At 43.4% G+C, this 17,197-nt stretch overlaps 1 protein-coding gene across 3 annotated transcripts in view; it reads left to right on the forward strand.

Annotated features, from left to right (window-relative positions):
• robo1 (roundabout, axon guidance receptor, homolog 1 (Drosophila)) overlaps nt 1-17,197 on the forward strand; it is a 342,597-nt gene that overhangs the window by 208,875 nt on the left and 116,525 nt on the right. For all 3 annotated transcript variants that reach the window (XM_059968999.1, XM_059968997.1, XM_059968998.1), the window contains exons 3-5: nt 1,248-1,405; nt 15,198-15,318; nt 16,505-16,643. In XM_059968999.1, the coding sequence (XP_059824982.1) occupies nt 1,248-1,405; nt 15,198-15,318; nt 16,505-16,643 (418 nt within the window). The remainder of the gene's footprint in view (nt 1-1,247; nt 1,406-15,197; nt 15,319-16,504; nt 16,644-17,197) is intronic.

The following is a 17,197-nucleotide window of genomic DNA, read 5'->3' on the forward strand; positions in this document are numbered from 1 at the left end:
TGTCAAGCTTCTTCTAGCTATCTCCATGACTGCTTTGAAGGAACTGTGTGACAAGTTGCTGGGTTATCTGATCTTCTGTCCACCATCTTCCCTCTGATCACTACCCTGATCTAACTCTGTGACAAGACTCCTTGCTAACTATGCTCTTTCCCTACCCACCATCCTCCTTGTGATTGCTGCTCTAAACTGACTCTCTGATGAGACACTGGGTTAATTGTGCCCTTCAAGTTCAGCTCATTGTCATTCAACCATACACATGTATACCGCCAAACAAAGAAACGATCCTCCGGACCAAGGTGCACAGAACAGTACGTGCAACTCACACACACAGCACATGAGGTAATATTACCATAAATAAATTGACAAATAATAATGTCCATTTATGAAACAAGTTAATAAGTCAACAGTAAAATGCCATTTGCACTTCATGCATGATGAGACCTGGATGGTGGCTGGGAGTTTAGTTGTCATAAGTCCTAGGAGAAGAAGCTGTTTCCCATCATAACAGTTCTTGTCCTAATGCTACGGTACCTCCTACCTGATGGTAGTGGGTTCAAAGAGATTGGTGGATGGATGAGAGGGAACATTGAAGATGCTTAGGGCCCTGCATACATAGCACTCTTGATACATATCTCTAATGGTGGAAGAGAGACCCAGCTGATCCCTACAGCAGTCCTTGCAATCCTTTGAAGGGACTTGTGGTCAGATGCCCTATGCCATTGTCTTTTTGGTGTCTTCTCTGAACTAGTGTGTCGAGGTGCCTTGCTCACCATAAGACCCTAAGTCATAGGAGCAAAATTGGGCCATTCAGCCCGTTGAATCTGCTCCACCATTCAATCATGGCTGATTTATTATACCTCTTAAATCCATTCTCTTGCCTTCTCTCCATTAGTTTGGATGCCCTTACTAATCAAGAACCTATCATCCTCCATTTTAAATACACCCAATGACTCCGCCTCCACAGCTGTCTGTGACAATGAACTCCACCCTCTGGCTAAAGGAATTCCTCCTCATCTCTGTTCTAAAGGGACATCCTTGTATATTGAAGTTGTGCCCTCTGGTTCTAGACTCCCCTACTATGGGAAACATCTTTTTCACGCCCACTCTATCGGTGGCTTTCAATATTCTGAGATTCTACTGAGGTTTTACTGGGATTCCCTCTCATTCTTGTAAACTCTCAGAGTATGGGTCCAGGGCCATCAAATACTTCTCATATATTAACCCTTTCATTTTTTTTCTTCTCCAAGTCCTCCGGGATGACTTCAGGCAGAACCCTTCCGATGTCATGGTCGCTGCCGGCGAGCCTGCTGTCATGGAATGCCAACCACCTCGCGGACATCCGGAGCCCACCATCTCCTGGAAAAAGAACGGTGCCCGACTGGATGATCGGGATGAAAGGATCACGGTAAGATAGAGAAACACTTATTGTCTGTCAGCGAACCCTTGGTCCTCTTGTTCTGATGCTCAGTGGTCAGCCAGAGAAGATGCTGTAGATTGGCAAAGACTGAATGCCGTTCTCTTCCTTGACGAGGAAATTATTCACCCCACTGAGGAGACAATGTATTGACGAAAAGACCCTTTCTTTCCCAATTCTAGAGATAGTGCAGTAGAATAATGTTTGGTACTTTACAGTACGATTGATCAGAAGATCGGGGTTGACTTCCCATCACTCTTTGTAAGGAGTTTGTACCTATGACCACATGCTTTCCTCCAGGTTCTCCAGTTTCCTTTCATGTTCCAAAAGACGTCTGTTGAGAGCATGCTAGAAACATGATGGCAGAATGCAGGTTTCCCCCGCTATCTGAAGGTAGAGCATTCCCATGAAACCTTCATAAGCTGAAATGTCGTAAATCGAAGAAGAAGCATTAATTTATGTGGGAAAAATTTTTGAGCGTTCCCAGACCCCAAAAAACTAACCTACCAAATCATACCAAATAACACGTAAAACCCAAAATAACACTAACATATAGTAAAAGTAGGAATGATATGATAAATTTACACCCTATATAAAGTAGAAATATTGTAGGTACTGTGTAGTTTTATCAAACTCGGGAAGGCAGCAAGCCAAAATCGATTTGGAGAAAAAAAATCAGCTCGTATACGTACACGCATACGCACGTACACACATGCGCAAACAACTGCCTACCCAAGGCTTCATGGTTATTGTAGTCTTTCTTGGGGTAAACACAAGTATAAAGCGGGCGTCTTTTTATCGTAAAAGCGAAAGTCCTCTTTGGTTAGCGAAAACAGGTACTAATGTAGGTCTTTCGTAACAGTGAGTTGTCATAAAGTAAACGTTCAAAAAGTGGGGGCCACCTGTATATCATCGCAAAGCATTAATACAGCATTAATGGTAAGACTCTTGGCAGTGTGGAGGATCAGAGGGATCTTGGGGTCCGAGTCCATAGGACGCTCAAAGCTGCTGCACAGGTTGACTGTGTGGTTAAGAAGGCATACGGTGCATTAGCCTTCATCAATTGTGGGATTGAGTTTAGGAGCCGAGAGGTAATGTTGCAGCCATATAGGACCCTGGTCAGACCCCACTTGGAGTACAGTGCTCAGTTCTGGTCACCTCACTACAGGAAGGATGTGGAAACCATAGAAAGGGTGCAGAGGAGACTTACAAGGATGTTGCCTGGATTGGGGAGCATGTCTTATGAGAATAGGTTGAGTGAACTCGGCCTTTTCTCCTTGGAGCGACAGAGGGTGAGAGGTGACCTGATAGAGGTGTACAAGATAAAGAGAGGCATTGATTATGTGGTTAGTCAGAGGCTTTTCCGCAGGGCTGAAATGGGTAGCACGAGAGGGCATAGTTTTAAGGTACTTGGAAGTAGATACAGAGGAGATGTCAGGGGTGTTTTTTACGCAGAGTGGTGAGTGGGCAGAATGGGCTGCCAGCAGCAGTGGTGGAGGTGGAAACGATAGGTTCTTTTAAGAGAGTCCTGGATGACTACATGGAACTTAGAAAAATAGAGGGCTAAGGGTAAAGCCAAGGTAGTTCTAACGTCAGGACATGTTCAGCACAGCTTTGTGGGATGAAGGGCCTGTATTGTGCTGTTTGTTTTTGTTTCTATATTTCTGTAACTGTCCCGTTTCGTAAGACCATAAGATATAAGAGTAAAATTAGGCCATTTGGCCCAACAAGTCTGAACTGCCATTTCATCATGGCTGATCCAATTTTCCTCTCAGCCCCAATCTCCTGCTCTCTCCCTGTATCCCTTCATGGCCTGACCAATCAAGAATCTTACCAACTTCTGCCTTAAATATCCATGAAGACTTGGCCTCTACAGATTCTCCACTCTCTGGCTAAATGTATCCACTGGTCTTAGCCTCTGCCACCAAAGGAAACATCCTCTCCACATTCACTCTATTAAGGCCTTTCACCCTTCGATAGGTTTCAATGAGGTATTTCCTCATTCTTCTGAATTCTTGTAAATACAGGACCAGAGCCATTAAACGTTCTTCATAAGACAAGCCGCCCAATCTTGGAATCATTTTTGTGAACCCCCTTTTGAACTCTGTCCAGTTGGAGCACATCCTGTCTTAGGGCTCAAACCTGCTCATGATACTCCATGCAAGGACTTATCAATACTTTATGAAGTTTCTATATTATATCCTTGCTTTTATATGCTACTCCTCTTGAAATGAATGCTGACATTGTATTTGCCTTCCTCACCACCTGGAAATTAACCTTTAGGAAATCCTGCACAAGGGTTCCCAGGTCCACTTGCTCCTCAGTTTTTTGTATTTTTGTATTTTCTGTCCATTTAGAAAATAGCCCTTTCATTTCTTCCACCAGAGTGCATGACCATACACTTCCCAAGACAGTATTCCATCTGCCATTTCTTTGTCCATTCGCCTAATCTATCTAAGTCCTTCAGTAGCATTTCTACTTCCTTAAAACTTGTAATGTTCTATCAGGTTCCCATTAACCCTTCGAGCCACCTTTAAATTTTGTACTTTCATTAGCTGACAGGCTATCTGTATATTTAAATCTTCTAACTTTGTAGCCCTACTCTGAGCCATCAATAATGATTCATTCAAAATAATACAGCGCTGCCTGAGATCTTCCAATTCATTCTTAAGTCTCGCTATTATTTTATACTGAAGTCTTACAATTGTTGCAAACAGCCAGAAAGCATTCTGGTAGATTGCTTTCCTCCTAGGAAAACTCAAATTATTTAAATAATGATTAATGATTTTAATGTGATGTCCCATTTCGACCCTGGTGAAATCTAACAGGTCTGACCAATCTACCAGCATCACACAACCCATCAGTAAGTTAGCGAGATTTCCAAAGCTTCCTCTATAATCTGTCTACCCTGACACTCTGCATCTCGCACATTGAGGGTCTTCTCTTTTAGATAAGCCTTTTAATAAATGCATTTCTGCTCAAAAATCTATACCTGCTCGCAGTGCCAAATGTAATGTTGAACCAGATCTGGCAAGTGAGACAGGAAATGCATTGGCTTCGAATAGGTATATTACCAATTTATTTACAAACAGTACAAATTTGACCAAATATTCATGATCCCCAAGACATAGACACAACAAATCTGAAAATTCAACAAGCATACTTAGATAAAAGTGCATACCTTCCCAATTGGCGTGTGCGCCCTTGCCTTAAACAAAGGATGAAGAGAGCAGGCCCCTTCCACATGCTATTCTAAATACCCAGGATATTTGAAGCTGGACACCAGGCAGCTATCCAATGGGAAAAGCACCTGCTGCTTTTAAACTAACCATTCACAATGGAAGCAACTTTCAACAGTCAGAATAAGGCACGCTCCCACAGGACAAATCTACCTGCCCCTACACCTATCTTCATATCATCTGCAAACTTTGCAACAAAACCATCAATTCCATCATCCAAATCATTGAGATATAATGTAAAAAGAATTGGTCTCAACTCAAACCCCAGTGGAACACCACTAGTCACCAGCAATCAGTCTGAAAAGGCTCCCTTTATTCCCACTCCTTGCCTCCTGCTAACCAGCCACTGCCTTATCCATGCTAGAATCTTTCCCTGCAGTAGTCTGGGCTCATAGCTCGTTAAGCTGCCTCATGTGTAGCACCTTGTCAAAGGCCTTCTGAAAATCCAAGTACACAACATCAACTGATTCTCCTTTGTCTATCCTGCTTGGTATTTCGTCAAAGAATTCCAACAGTTTTGTCAGATAAGATTTCCCAAGAAAACCATGCTGACTGCGGCCTATCATGTGCCTCCATGTACTCCTAGACCTCATCCTTAATAATTGACTCCAGTGTCTTCCCAACCACTGAGGTCAGACTAACTGGCCTATACTTTTCTTCCTTCTGCCTCTCTCCCATCTTGAAGAGTGGAGTGACATTTGCAATTTTCCAGACTTATGGAACCATCCTTGAATCTAGTGATTCTTGAAAGATCATTACTAATACCCCCACAGTCTATTCAGCCAGCTTTTTCAGAACTCTTGGGTATATACCATCTAGTCCAGGTGACTTATCAGACCTTTCAGTTTCCCAAGGACCTTCTCTTTGGTGATGGTAACTTCACACACTTCATACCCCCTGACACCTGGAACTTCCACCATACTGCTAGTTGCTGTCTGTGTGGCATTTGCAACTTCTCCCTGCAACCATGTGGGTTTCCTCTGAGTTTCATTCAGTCACAACATGGCAACAGGCCCTTCAGCCCATCTAGTCCAGGCTGCCTATCTGAGCTCATCCCGTTTGCCTGCATTCAGTCCATACTCCTCTAAACCAAGTACCATGTACCATGCTGGTGGATGGCCATCATCCAGGCCGTGCTCTCTTCTCGCTGCTGCCATCAGGGAGGAAATACTATGGACTTATACCACCACGTTCTGGAACCGTTATTACCCCCTCAACCATCAGGTTCTTGAACCGGGAGGATAACTTCACTCTCCCACCCCAACACTGACTGTTCCCACAATATACAGATTCACTTTCAAGGACTCTTCATCTCATATTTTCAAAGTTTATTGCTTATTTATTAATTATAATTTTTGCACAATTTGTTGTTTGCATTGATTCTATTGTGTTTCCTTGTATTTTCTGTGATTGCCTGCAAGAAAATGAATTTCAGGGTGGTATATGGTGACCTATATGTAAATTGATAATAAATTTACTTTGAAGCTTGATATTTGATAGAGGTATATAAAATTTTAAGTGATATAATTTGGGGGGATGACAGCATATGTTTCTCTGCATCAGAGGCAGTTATGACTGGAAGACATTGATGTAGGATTAAGGGATTTAGAGAGAATCTGAGGGCCCCTCTTTTAGAGTAGTGGAGGCAGAATCATTGACGGTAGTTAAGAGGTGTTTGCATAGGCACTGCGGGGAGGCAAAGAGCGCTGGAGACTGAGCGCTGTGCAATGGGGTCAACTGCTCCGCATGTGACCACAAACTGCAGAGAACTGTGAGTGTAGCTCAGCACATCACAGACACTTGGGGGCTGCCCCTAGTACAATCCTTGCTGACTTGATCTGCCACAGATGGCAGATTTCACAGTATGTTTCAATGTGCCTGTGATTAATAAAGCTAATCTTTTTTCCCTTCACTTCTTTTTGGTCTGAGGGAAAGAGCATAGGGCCTTTTGAAGACAGTGTGCCCACTCTTGTGATCTTTGAAGTCCCCTCCCTGCCACTCCCACTCCTCCTAATCTCCGGCCACTTAAAACATCACCTACCAAGGTCTCGTTTGAAGGACACTCTCTGACACCTGAAAAGACCCCTGTCCAAGCGCTAGTACTTCACTGCTCACCTGTCTGAGGAATGCTGCAACATTTCAGCACTTCTCGTGAAATGGATCATTTTGACAAAGTTTTCACTCACTTTGAAATTAAAAAGATGATTATGTTTGTCCTCTGCTCTGGGGTTTGTAGGTCAAGGCATTGGTCTGGAGTGAGTGAGTGTGTGTGTGTGTGTGTGTGTGTGTGTGTGTGTGTGTGTGTGTGTGTGTGTGTGTGTGTGTGTGTGTGTGTGTGTGTGTGTGTGTGTGTGTGTGTGTGTGTGTGTGTGTTGACAGAGACTCACCGACTGATGAGTGCTCTCAGCAGATGCACAATTGGATCGAATAAAAAGCCCATACTTTTTATATACAGAGTTCTGCAGGGTAACTCTAGATAGAGTGGATGTGGAGAGGATGTTTCTATAAAGGGGGAATCTAGGACCAGAAGGCACACCCTCAGAACGAAAAGATGTCCCTTTAGAACAGAGATGAAGAGGAATTTCTTTAGCTAGAGTGAGGTGAATCTGTGGCAATAAAGTTCATAGAATTTAAAGCGAAGGATAATAAGTTCTTGCTTAGTCAGGGCATCAAAGGTTATAGGGAGAAGGCAGCAGTATGGGGTTGAGAGGGATAATAAGTCATCCATGATGGAATGGCAGAGGAGATTTGATAGGTCAAATTGCTCAATTTTGCTCCTATGTCTTTAGATCTTATAGATATTTAAGAAACTCTTACATGGATGAAAGTAAAATGGAGAGCTGTGAGAGAAGGAAGTGTTATATTCATCTTAGGTCAGCACAACATTGTAGGCCAAAGGGCCTGAACAGGGCTATACTCCTCTATGTTCCATGTACTTCAATATTAATCCAGCTCCTGCACCTATAGCTTGGTAATGACAGCAGAAACATTCATCAGGTCTCCTGGTTTTGAAATGTTAAATCTTTCTCTTGAGACAGATGCACCCTGACCTCCTCATAGAGTCATAGAACAGTATAGCACAGAAACAGGCCCTTTGGCTTACCATTGGCAAACCATTAATCTGCATAGTCCCATTGACCAGCCCAGACCATAGCCCTCCATACCCCTCCATCCAGCTACTTAACCAAATTCCTCTGAAATGTTGAAATCCACCACTTCTGCTGGCAGCTTGTTCCAGACTCTCACTACCCTGTGAGTGAAGAACTTCCCCCTCATATACCCATTAAACATTTCATCTTTCACCCTTAACCCATGATCTCTGGTTTAGTTTCACCCAACCACTGTGGAAAAGATGGGCATGCATTGAACCTATAAGTTTTTATATCTCTGTCAACTTTGCCCTCAATCTTCTACGTTTGAGGGAATAAAGTCCTAATATGTTCAACCTTTCCCTATAACTCTGGCCCTCGAGATCCAACAACATCCTTGTAAATTTTCTCCGTACCCTTCCAACCTTGTTTGCATCTTTCCTGTAGGTAGGTGACCAAAACTGCACTCAATACTCCAAATTAGGCCCCATCAACATCATATACAATTTCAACATAACCTCCCAACTATTGTACTGAATGCATTGATTTATGAAGGCCAAGGTACCAGAAACCTTCTTTGCGACCTGATCTACCTATGATGGCACTGTCAAGGAATTCTGGATCTGTATTCCCCGATCCCTCTCTCTTCTACCGCACTCCTCGGAGCCATTCACTGTGTCAGACCTATCCTGCTTGGTGCTCCCGAAGTGCAACATCTTACACTTGTCTGCATTAAATTCCATCTGCCATTTACCAACCCATTTTTCCAGCTGGTCCAGGTCCCACTGCAAACTCTGATGGGCTTCCTAGCTGTTCATTGCACCTCCCAATCTTAGACCTGCTGAGCTTTTCTAGCATTTTCTGTTTTCATTTCAGATTTCCAGCTTCTGCGGTATTTTTTTTTGGTTTGCCCTTACTCCCAGGTTCCCAATCCCTCGGTTAATGGTAGGGGTCCATTGCATTAAAAAGGTTGGAAACCCCTGACTTACTCATTAAATTGATACATTGCTTATTTTTTGATTTTTTTTCTTTTGTCTTTTGCACATTGGTTGTTTGTCTTGTTATGTGCAGTTTCCATTGATCCTATTGTGTTTCTTTGTACTCATTCTGAATGCCCACAAGAAAATGAATCTCAGGGTTGGATATGAGACATATATGTACATTGATAATAGACTTACTTTGAACTTGTTCACTTACATATCTCCCCATGTTGACCTAGCTCCCTCTCACTGTCAAACCAATGTGATTCTCACTTGAAGCATCAAGGCAATGGAAGGAAGTATGTATCAAGATGTGAATGTCGGATGATCTTTGATCTGTGAAGTGGTTCCCTGTTCTGAAGCTCAGTCAAGAAACATTCATTCACACCCAAGGTACTGAGAACAAACTGCAAAATGGTAGTTGGACAGCTGAAGATAATAAAATCTTAATCAGCCTCTCTTGCTTGGACTGAGAGGGCAGGTAATAAAGAGTTTGTCAATTGATGTGTACTCGGTCACCAATTTATTAGGTACACCTGCTCTTTAGTGCGAATATCTAATCAGTCAATCATATGGTAGCAACTCAGTGCTCAAGAGGTTCAGTTGTTGTGCAGACCAAACTTCAGAATGGACAAAGAAATGTGATCTAAGTGACTTTGACTGTGGAATCATTGTTGATGCCAGACAGCGTGGGTTGAGTATTTCATAAACTGCAGATTTCCTGGGATTTTCATGCACATCAATCTCTAGAGTTTACAGAGAATGGTGTGAGAATCAAAAAAACATCCTGTGAGTTGCTGTTCTGTGGGCGAAAATGACTTGTTAATGAGAGAGGAGAATGGTCAGACTTGTTTAAACTGACAGTAACTCAGGCTGTCCACACTATGCCGGATAAATCTGTAACCAAAGCTTTTTCTCTTCATTTTTAAACTTCATCCACACTAAAACGGCATTTTCGTCCCCCAAAACCGGAGCTTTTCAGGAACGCTCTCCAAAGTGTGTATTTTTGAAAATGCTGCTCGGGCAGATCAGTGTGGACAGGGTAACCGGAGACTTCTGAAAACACTGTCAGATGGCAGTGCGCTATTTCATTGTTTTCTTGAACGCAACCTCACAATTTCAGAACAGACGGCAATGAGACTGAAGCCAGAAGAGTTAGAAATGTACTCACCAAATACTTTGACCCATAACTTACTGAATAAATATGAAAACTCACTTTGCCCTGCTTTCTGTCCTCGCTTGTATGAAGCTGGTTTACCTATTTATGCAAGTACTTCTCTGACAATAGATGTCTAACAGCCTAATGTAACATTGTATGGAAATACAAGAGAACACTGATGCAGACGTGTTTTATACATTGATAAAGGTGCTTTATTAGCGCAACAGAGTTGGTCAGTTTTTCAATGTTTGTCGTCAGCCGGGTCAATCTGTCCGTGCACCCCCGTCGGTTGCCTCTGTATGCTCTAGTATTTGTTTTTTTTTTAGCTTTTAAGTTATCCTGTGCAAAAGCCAACAGCTGTCCGTCGTTTCAAGTTTTTCTATTCTGTAACTACACAAACGCGCACTTTTACAGTGAGATTCAACACCAAACATGTCGCTTGTTTTCGGTAGATGTGTCCTGCGCATGCGCAGGAGGAGGAGATTTGCCGAAATCTCCATTTCAATGTGGATAGAGATATTTTTAAAAACAGATAGTGTGGGTGCCTATCGTTTTTATGTGAAACAGGCATTTTCAAAATTATCCGGTCTAGTGTGGACTTAGCCCCAGATAACCACACACCACAACAATGGTGTGCAGAAGAGCATCTCTGAATGCACAGTATGTTAAACCTTGAAGTGGACGGGCTACAGCAGCAAAAGACCATGAACATAATGTTAGTGGCTACTTTATTAGGTACACGAGGTAAAAGCTAGGTGAGCATAGTTGTCTGTTGGTTTAAAGATTTTCTGTCAAGAAATTTGACTGCATTTCAACCACACTGTTTGGATATTCATTCTCCATAAAATCATGAGACGTAGGAGCAGAATTAGTCTGTTCAGCCCATTGAGTCTGCTCTGTCATCCCATCAGGCCTGATTTATTTCCTTCTCAACCCCATTCTTCTGCCTTCTCCTTGGAACCCTTGACACCCTGATTAATCAAGAGCCTATCAACCTACTTTTTATGTATACTCAGTGACCTGGCCTTCACAATCTTCTGTGGCCATGAATTCCACAGATTCACTACCCTTTAGCTAAAGAAATTCCTCCTCCTGTCTGTTCTAATGGGATCATCCTTGTACTCTTGAGGCTGTGCCTTCTGGTCCAGGACTCTCCCACTACTCAGAACGTTCACTCCTTGCCCATTCTATCTGGGCCTTTTGGTATCTGGTAGGTTTAAATGAGATTTCCCCCTCATTTTTCCTAACTTCAGTGAGTACAAGGCCAGAGCTATCAAAAGCTCCTCATAGTTAACCTTGTCTTTCCCGGGATCAATCTTGTCAACCTCCTCTGGACCCTCCCGAATGCTGGCACACCCTTTCCTAGATAAGGGGCCCAAAACTGTACTCAATACTCCATGTGGTCCGACCAATGTTTTAAGCCTTAGCATTATAGTCTTACCTTTATATTCTAGACCTCTTGAAATGAATGCTAACATTGCATTTGCCTTCCTTACCACTGACTCAACCTGCAAGTTAACCTTTAGAGAATCTGGCGCCATCGATGGCATATAGTGGTTAGGGGAAAAGATGGCTATTGACATCTGCTATTGAACCAAGCCAGATTTGATCTCATTCCCTGTGTTCATTGATCTCTGAATGAAGAAGGAATTGGTGTTTAATTTGGCCCAGGAGGAGCTTTGCTAAAACAAAAGGCATGGGAGCGAGACATTGCATGACCTGCCTCTCACACTGACGCCTGGTAGGTCTTGTTGACTTCTGTGAGGGCTGTGATTCCCAACTAATGAGTAAGCTTGTTCTTCTCTGCTGCAACGTTCTGTCGATTCCAATGACGTCAACTCCTGCATCTTGTCATTTCCCACCCTCTGGGCACTGCTGTCTTTCTGTTTTTCGCTTTTTATCCCCCAGAGAAATGCAGAACAGTTCTTAGTTTCCTGCAGTTTCTTTTGGAGGGATATATCATGGTTCCCTTCTCCACATATCCCCAGCCACTCCTGCTTGCCCTCTCCTGATGGACTACTGCCCTTCATCCAAACTCCACTTACCCACTTCACATAGATCCCTCACCTGCCCACCCTCTAGTACACCACAGGAACAGGCCATTTGGCCCACAATGTCTGCTCCAGACTCAAAGCTAAATGAAATTAAATCTCTTCTGCCTGAACCTGATCAATATTTTTCCATCCTCAGAATATTCATGTGTCTGTCTAACAGCCTTTTAAATGCCTTAATGATATATTTCCTCCACCAAGTTAGCAGTCTGTTAAAAGCACCCAGCACCATCCGTGTGAAAACCTTGCTGTGCACATCTCTTTTAAACTTTGCCCTTCTCACTTCAAATGCATGTTCTTTAGTATTTGACATTTCTACTCTGGGAAACCGTTTCTCACTGTCTACCCTATCAATCCCTCATGTTCTCCTCATTCTCCTAATAGACCCCGCCAAACAACCACCATCTCCACATATCCAGAACTGCACTCTTCTATTAATATCTAACCACATCTCCCCCTCCCTTCTGCGCATCCCCAATATCTCACGCCCATTCTCTACCCGCTGCCCTGCACCCGCCCTGCCCCACCCATTCTCTCCCCGCAGACCCAACCCTGTGCCCCACCTACACTCTTCCTCTCCCTGTAAACTTGAGCCTGTGGTATGTGTTCTTAGGCTCTTGTATCTTCTGCCCAATAATTCCCTGGCCTGTACCTGCTGGAGTTTAGAAGAATGAGGGGGACTTATTGAAACCTATTGAATATTGAAATGCCTATACAGAGTGGATGTTGAGAGGATGTTTCCTGTAGAGGAGGAGTCTTAGACCAGAGGGCACAACTTCAGAATAGAAGGAAGTCCCTTTAGAGCACGGATGAAGAGAATTTTTTTTTAGCCAGCGAGTGGTAAACCTGGGGAATTGCCACAGGTGGCTATGGAGTTGAGAGGGATAATGAATCAGTCATGATGGAATGGTGGAGCAGGCTTGATGGGCCAAGTGGCCTAATTCTGCTCCTACGATATGTCTTATGGTCAATGGGGAGGGGAGAATAGAGAATGTCTGGGGTGGGTGGGTGGTCTGACAAGACATTGAGAGCTGTCGACAGAGTCCATGGAAGGGAGGGAAATGCAAATACTGTGGATCCCGGTCAACTGGGACACATCAGGACCAGTACATTTTGGTCCAATTTAGCAGCTGTCCCAATTATATGAGGTTTCATAGAAATAGTTAAAAGGCATAAAAAAAACAAACTACTGTTTAACTGAGTAACAAGTTACATATTTAAATTAAATACAGACCAACTTGAAACATTACCAATACTACTACAGTAATATAAAACTGTGTATTAGTTCCTAATATTTATCGATGCACTGTAAATTAACAAAATCAGCACAGATATCTAGTACAGATAATGGACTGTCTTGATAGCACTCCTGCATAAAGTCAAAATAAAAGCAATATTATCAAAAATGACTGCTTTTTGAATTGGCGGCCATCAGCCCCGATAGATAACACGAGCACGCGCAACTGATGCTATTTAAAACTGTTCGCTCAGTGATGTCTAATGTCCATATCTGGCATCTCCAAGCCTGAATGCTTGAAACAAAAGTGAGCAAAACAGTTTTGTTTTCTTCTCTCTCTCTGCACACAGGATGTTTGACAGTCTTCTTTTGTTTTTAATGGATTCATGTGGGTTCTTTGTTTTGTGGCTGCCTGTAAGGAGATAAATCTCAAAGTTGTATAAAATATACACACTTTGATAATAAAATATACTTTGAACTTACTGCTTATTGTCTTACTGCTTATTCCTTGCCAACTACCAGCAACACAAATCACTGCTCCTTGAACACAAACACATGCAACTGACGCTATTTAAAAACTGTTCACTCTGTGATGCCTAAAGGCCACTTCTGGCATCTCCAAGCCTGAATGCTTGAAACCGCAGAGAGTAAAACAGTTCTGAATTGTCTTGCTGCTTATTTCTCACCAACCATCAGTGACACTATCTAAAACACTTCACTTTAAGCACAGTGTAGAGTCTAACTGCCAACTGACACTAACTAGAAACTGTTTGGCAACAGTCTTCTGTCCCAATTAAGTGGCATAGTGTCCCAAATAAACGCAAGTAATCCCAGTGATTTTCTCAAATAGTTTTTGTTTTTTTTAGAAATTAGAATAGTACAGCATAGTACAGGCCTTTCTGCCCACAATTTTGTGCCGACCCTTAAACCCTGCCTCCCATATAACCCCCCCACCTTAACTTCCTCCATAACCTCCAAATAGTGGCTGCCTCGATTAATTGATGGTCCAATTAACCAGAATCCACTGTACTTTCAAACTACAGAACCTTAAAAATCCATTTGAACTGAAAACTCAGAAACCAGCTGAAATGCTGTTAGCTTAGCCCAAAGCCAAATGCCATACACTGCAAGATCTGAGCCTTGTCATCTCAACAGTACCTTCCCCCTTCCTGTGCCCAGAACACATCCATTCCTGTATAATCATTGACATCCAAGGAACCACATTGCTGACATGAGGAAAGAGGATCCTTCATCCTGAGGCACTTTATAAGGAAGAATTTGCCTTTCATAGAGTTTTTCTGGGCATGGTGAGTGTTAAATTACGCTTGCCAACCATTTTACACGCAGGGAAATTGAGATAAACTGATGGATGCCTCTCTCCAGTTACACTGGGAATCCCCACGTGTTTTAGTATGAACCTGGAGATGTGGGTCTTCAGGTTTCTGAACTTCCTGTCCAATGGCAGATCTGAGAAGATGGCCCAGATGGTGGGGATCTTTGATGATGAATATTGTTGAGGCAGCGTTTCCTCTGGATACTACTGATGATGGGGAGGGAGGTTCTGATGATGCATTGGGCAGAGATAATCCTGCTCTTCCGAGCCTGGCTTACCTCTCTCTCTAGTTCAGAGATATTTTAGATATATCAACTTTATTTGTCACATGTTCATCAAAGCATTGAAACGTACAGTGAAATGTGTGTTGTTGTGTCAAATCTGAACACCAAGGATTGGGCTGATGCCAGCCCACAAGTGTCAGTGTGCTTCTGCCACCAACATAGCTTGTCATGTCAACTAAGATTAACACTATCTCTACGTCTGTGGAATGTGGGAGGAAACCAGAGTACCCTGAGGAAACTCACACAGAATTGGGGAAAATATCCAAGCTCCTTTCAGAAAGTCACAGGAATCTTACCCTGATGGGTGACTGCCGGTGCTGCAAAGCGATTGCGCTAACTGCCACGCTACCGTACCATCCCACGTGGCTCAAGCTAACTGATCTGACTGATATCCTTTCTGAATCCATGCAGATCCGAGGAGGAAAGCTGATGATCACCAACACTCGAAAGAGCGATGCAGGGACGTACGTCTGTGTAGGAACCAACATGGTGGGCGAGCGCGAGAGTGAGGTGGCAGAACTGACAGTCTTGGGTGAGTGTGATATTGGTGATGCCTATGGTCCGTGGTGAAGTGGTGGCACAGATATTTTAGTACCTGACCAGTAATTAAGGAACCAGGAGGAACAACACCAAAGAATGAGGGGGCATCTCATTGAAACCTGCCAGATACTGAAACGCCTGGATTGAGTGGACATAGAGAGGCTGTTTCTATTGACAGTGGAGTCTAGAAACAGAGGAACAGTCTCAGAATAAAGGGATGTTGCTTCCACAGGGGCTGTAGACAGCAAGTCTTTGAATATACTTAAGCCAAAGTTGACGAGTTTTAAATTGGTTATGGGGAGAATGTAAGCAAATTAAGTTGGAAAAACGAAATCAGCCATAATGGATCTTAAATGGTGTAGACACAATGGGCCAAATGATCTAAATTCTACTCCTGACCTTATGGTTTATTGTCTAATCCAGAGCCCGGAGTTCAAATCCCACCGCAACAGCAACTGTGCTCAATTTATGCATAATGTTGTTTTTAGTTCTGGTCTTCTCATTGTAGGAAACATGTCAAGACATAGGGATAGGTGTAAAAGAGGCTCACCAGGATGTTCATGCATCAGCGAATGTTAGCTGTGAGGACATGTTGGACAAACTTCAATTGCTTTTTGGGAGCATCGGAGGCTGATAGAAGGTTATAAAATTATGAGAGACATAGATACGGTAAATAGAATTTTTGTCCCTGATGGGGAAGTCAAATGCGGCATAGCTTTAAGGTGAGAAGAGATACACTTGGCATTTCAGGAACAGCTTTTCACCTCTATCGTCAGATTTCTGAATGGACAATGAATCACTTATTTTTTGCTTTCATTCTGTACTATTTATTTAATTTATATATGTTATTGTAATTTATAGTTTTTATAATGATCATGTATTGCAATGTGCCACAAAACAACAGATTACTTGACATGTTCCAGTGACATTAAATCTGATTCTGATTCGGAAAGCTTGAAGGCGGTGTGGAGGGTAAGTTTTGGTAAGAGAGTACTGGCTGCTGGGAGTGGGATGGCAGGGCTGGTGGTGGGAGCAGATATGATAGTGGCATTGAAGAAGGTTTCTGACAGATGAATGAATGGGAGGTCAATGGTGGGATGAGGATGTACTTAAAAATGAAGCCCTCATCTCCGTTGATCGTCTTCTCTACCTCTCTTGTCTCTCCCCTCCCCCACCAGAGCGGCCATCCTTTGTGAAGAAACCAAATAGCCAGGTTTTGCTGGTGGACGAGACGGTGGAGTTCAGGTGTGAGGCTCGAGGAGATCCCACGCCCACTGTGCACTGGAGGAAGGAAGATGGACAGCTGCCGAAACTCAGGTACCAAGGGTCTGCGCTGGGCATGCCGGGTGACCTGCAGGAGGCACGCACAGGCCTGGGACAGCACTGGCATTACTGCCTCTTGATATCTCCCAAAACGCTAGGGCTAGGTAATGTGGATGTAGTCATGGTGGTGGGGGGTGGCTTAGTGGGTGGAGGTGTTGATCAGCCTTACTGCTTGGGGGAAGTAACTGTTTTTGAGTCTGGTGGTCCTGGTGTGGATGCTGCATAGCCTCCTCCCTGATGGGAGTGGGACAAACAGTCCACGAGTGGGGTGGGTGGGATCCTTCACAATGTTACTGGCCTCTTGCTGGCATCTTTCTGTATACATTTCCATGATGGAGGGTAGGCTGAAACCGATGGTGCGTTGGGCTGTTTTGTTGAACCGTTGTAGAGACATCCTGTCTGCCATTGTGCCGTTTCTGTACTATGTAGTGATGCAGCTTGGAAGGACGCCTGTAGAATGATGTGAGTATAGAAGTGCACAGTTCGGCTCTTTTCAGCCTGCTCAGAAAGCAGAGGTGTAGGTGAGCTTTCTTGATTCTGTGTGATGT

The sequence above is a fragment of the Hypanus sabinus genome, chromosome 4 (genome assembly GCF_030144855.1).
Source record: "Hypanus sabinus isolate sHypSab1 chromosome 4, sHypSab1.hap1, whole genome shotgun sequence".
Classification (NCBI taxonomy): Eukaryota; Metazoa; Chordata; class Chondrichthyes; order Myliobatiformes; family Dasyatidae; genus Hypanus; species Hypanus sabinus.